This window comes from Pinus tabuliformis, chromosome J (genome assembly GCF_031772625.1).
Source record: "Pinus tabuliformis cultivar Carrire ecotype Pingquan chromosome J, CPIR1, whole genome shotgun sequence".
Taxonomy (NCBI): domain Eukaryota; kingdom Viridiplantae; phylum Streptophyta; class Pinopsida; order Pinales; family Pinaceae; genus Pinus; species Pinus tabuliformis.
In genome coordinates, this window is record NC_142295.1 from 918239046 (window position 1) to 918243043 (window position 3998).

Below are 3998 nucleotides of genomic sequence, written 5' to 3' on the forward strand. Positions count from 1 at the left end.
CAAACCTTGCGTCGAACACGAAGAACCTGCCATTGAGGCATGCAGGCTCCAAGGCACCTGGAAAGAGTCTCTAAGTCACGTTCTCGGATAATGAGTTGATGTCGACGAGAAGTGGCTTTGATCGAAGGTGGGCCATAATAATTCCCACATCAGCGACACGAGACAGAGGTATAATAATTTGTGATGAGATAGCGAACGAGGTTGCTTTGTGGCAGAGGACAACTTCTCTTGAACACATAACGGCACTATAACGGATTTGGCAGTACTTGACATTAAATGAGCAGCGGATAAGATGATGATAGCAATGAACAGATGAGAGGTCAAATAGGATATCCCAAACCCATGGAGGCTAGTGAAAACGAGGTGAGATGACCCCACCCAGACACGAAACAGCGGAGTGCCATGTTCAAGAGCGACGTACTGCCGAGACGACTGCAATCAAAGTTCCATTTTCCCCACCTTTGCAGGCAGGTACCCCGATTATTTTTGGGTGACAAGCTTGACGGGGATAACATATGCTTGAAGAGTGTCATTTCGACGATGTCCGATGTCATTAAGTGTTTAACGAGCCTGACAAAGGGAAAACTCGGCGTCTTTTCTTATTTAGAGAGTCTGAAAAGAATGCGGAAAAGGAGACTCCAGGGGGGTCCTTTTTCGTACAGTTGTGTCTCTCGAGCCCGAAAAAGTGTAAACCTATGCTCGAAAGAACCGCCCGGCCATTACAACCGAGGAGTACTTTTCATAAAGAGTGTCGCCGACCGGAAAAAGTAAAAAAATGGTCGAAGACACGTCGTTTTAGAGCCAATATCGAGTGCGAAACGACAAACACCCGGCGATCTTTTTGGTTTAACGGTCGGAAAAAGAGCTTAAAAACGACCGTCTTTCGTTCCTTTTAACGAGCTGAAAGAGAGCTCGGCCATCTTCTCTCGTTTAACGTCGGAGAAGAGCTTAGAGACGACACTTTGGGAATCACATGAATCACGGATTGTCATAACCAAGCGGCGATACCTGTACCTGCACAAGGGCACTACCCGCATAAATCCATTCAATACACGTAAAAAACATATGAAACATGCTTGAAAACAGAACCAAGTTTAGTTTCATGGCTAAAAATGGAAAAAACCCAAAAAATATGGTAATTTAGGATTTTTACTATAAATAGGAGGGTAAAATAAGTCATTTTTACCATTTCACTATTCGGAGTGCAAAGAACGTGGAGAAGCCAAAAAGTTGACGGAGCGATTTCCAGCCCATCCGGAGACCATTTCCAGATCTGCTTCTTCCAGGTAGGTTCCCATTCGTTTGCCCTGCATTCTAGTTCATTTTAGTAGTTTTTTAACGGTAGAATAGGCCCAATTGGGCATTTTTATTTGCATGGGTGCGCCCTCGGTCAGCGCGGAAGTTGCCCACGGGGTCGCGCTGATCGAAAAAGGGTCAATGTAACCAACCACGGTTCAGCGCGGAAAAGGCGTGTTCTTCCGCGCTGACCCCGCATTTTAACAAAGAGCTGCCATGGTCAGCGCGGCTGTTTTTAAAACAGTCGCGCTGGCGCGGAAAAATTTTATTTCTTTAAAAATGGACGTGAATTTTTCCTGGAACTTCTTCTGATTGGTTTTATTTGTTCATGCAGGACATCATGGCTTTTCAATGGCAGGAGAGAGTCCATGATGTGGAGGATGTGGCTGCTTGGGGAGATGTGAATTGTTGCAACGCCATGCGGGCGTGCGGATTCATGAAATTCTTCCTCACGCCGCGCTTGAGGGCCCAGCACGACCTTCTTGAGATGCTAATCAGAGCCTGGAACCCAGTGGATCAGAAGTTCACAATTCGTGGTCATGACATCGAGTTCGACCACATGGATATTTTCTTCCTGACCGGGTTGTCGCGCCGAGGTGCGAGGCCCATCTTAGAGGGGCAGCGACCTAGCGGTGGTACCCTGGATGATTTAATGGCTGAGGTCTGCCCAGGGGCGGTAAAGACGCGGAGTGGGAAATGCGCGATTCCCACAGTGAGAGACATAGTGCTGCGCACCATTCTGTTCATGGTGACCCGGGCAGCGGGCAGCATGGCGAACCATGAGGCGTCTAAGACCCATCTCCTGCTAGCCCTTGAGTGTCTCGAGCCTGTCGTGTTCGATTGGTGCACCGCAGTGTGCAACAACATGAAAAGGCAGTTGAGCAATTGCCGGCGCGGAGAGACGAAGCAATTCGGGTATGGATCGATCCTGGTCCCGCTCATTCTGGAGCGAGTACCAGCCATGCGGCTGCAGTCTATGGCTGTGGATGCCCCCAGAGAGCCTCGAGAGACGAGGGCTACTCGATGGGCTCGGGTCATGCCACGTGGGGGTGGCGGCCGACCACATAGCTGGGGGGCATACTTCAGAGACTGGCTGGATCAGCAGGAGATCTTCGTACAGGATTGGCCATATGCGGGGATGGATTTCCGCAATGATCCTGACTTGGCGCTGCCTCCGGGTGAACAGTGGGATGATGCAGGTATGACACTTTTTGTCTTTTGAGTTTTGCATATTTTATTTTTATTTTTTGTACATGTCCTAATGAATGTCTCCTCATGCAGATGTAGGACCTACTAGACCGATTGGCCTGGCTGTCACGGCACGGAGAGAGGGCCTAGGAGCCGGAGCTTTGGCCTTAGCCCTTCCAGCGGCCAACACACCAGAGGTTGTGGCTCGCAACCTTGAGGGGTTGCTGGAGGGGATACCGGATTTCCAGGGGGTCGAGGAGGTCCCTGTGGAGCATCAGATCCACACAGTGGGTGTGGAACCCAGAGTGCACCGCCTTTTGAGGCGGGTAGCACGAGCGGCTGTGTACTACAGAGAGCACCACCCAGCCGATTAGTCACCTAGGTTTTATTTCCACTGTTATTTTGAGACATTATGACTCGGATGTACTGAGATTTTGGGACACGTACTTCTATTTTTGAGCGCCTTAGTGCGCCACACGATATATATATATATACATACCGGTTTTTGGATGAGTCGTTGTTACATATGATGATGTGTTATCTGTATTATGCGTTGCCTTAGTACAATTTGTGATCTTATGTATGGATTCGCATGACACTCGACTCATGGATTTTATATGTTTAATGCAAGCTTAAAAACACACGTGCAAACTATGCTTGAAATGACTTATTTACATATGCTTATGGTCTTACTATGCTGCTCTTTCCTTCTTGTATGATGTTTATCTGTTTCGCAAATATCTGTCTAACACACGATTTGCTAATGCATCAGTCAACGTATTTAATCGTCTTGGAATATGCTGATAAGTAATGAAATCAAAATTCCGTTCTAACAATCTCACACGTAGGTATAACCTTAATATGCGCTGGTCTCTGACGGAATATCGCCTGTTAAGCTGATGAACCACCAACTGGGAGTCCAGGTTTACCACTAGTTCCCGGATGCCGAGATCAACTGCTTCGGCGAGTAATTCTATTACAGCACTGTACTCGGCAACGTTGTTAGTGGTACGACCTAGGCACACTCCCTGCAGGTTTATCAACTCCCCGTGAGGATCGTAGATCACCCACGCTGCCGAAGACAAATTACAAGTACTACGGCAGGCACCATCGGCGAAACCAATATAAGGAGTACGAGACATCTGCGCAGGAAAGAGAAAGCATAATAAGGGGCAAAAACACGCCTTCACACCAAAGCAAAAGAAAACTCATGCAATAAAACTCAAAACACACGTATATACAAAGTGACTGTGAGCAGTTATGCATAGTACTTTTTCAGATAGAGCCCATTTCGGGGCTTGTCGAGAGGATTCCCTTCATAATCAATCAACTCATATGCGCCCTTTTGTAAAACACGTTTCACGATGTAGGGGCCTAACCACATGGGTTCGAGTTTTCCTGCCCCCAGCTTATCTTTAGCTTGATCGTAGAGCAGTACTAAATCTCCCTCAACGAAGGAACGGGGGTGAATATTCTGATCGAAGTGAGCCTTGACTCTCTTCTTCTGCGCTTCG

General features: G+C 47.7%; 1 protein-coding gene across 2 annotated transcripts; it reads left to right on the plus strand.

The window, feature by feature from the left end:
• The first annotated feature begins 1079 nt into the window (after positions 1-1079).
• Positions 1080-2868, plus strand: LOC149229752 (uncharacterized). Of its 2 annotated transcripts, XM_089375902.1 has the most exons (3): positions 1080-1286; positions 1631-2495; positions 2578-2868. In XM_089375902.1, the coding sequence occupies exons 2-3, from the start codon at positions 1637-1639 to the stop codon at positions 2856-2858; spliced, it is 1140 nt and encodes a 379-aa protein (XP_089232028.1). In that variant the 5' UTR covers positions 1080-1286; positions 1631-1636; the 3' UTR covers positions 2859-2868. The 2 variants fall into 2 exon arrangements, with proteins under 2 accessions (XP_089232028.1, XP_089232027.1); XM_089375901.1 differs by lacking the exon at positions 1080-1286 and having other exon boundaries at positions 1297-2495.
• The last annotated feature ends 1130 nt before the right edge of the window (positions 2869-3998 follow it).

What these genes read in the sequence shown, in the direction of transcription:
- LOC149229752 (XM_089375901.1), top strand. Translation starts at nt 1,625, where the DNA reads ATGCAGGACATCATGGCTTTTCAATGGCAGGAGAGAGTCCATGATGTG. An exon ending in TGAACAGTGGGATGATGCAG is followed by an intron (nt 2,496 to 2,577) that starts GTATGACACTTT and finishes CTCCTCATGCAG; the next exon opens with ATGTAGGACCTACTAGACCG.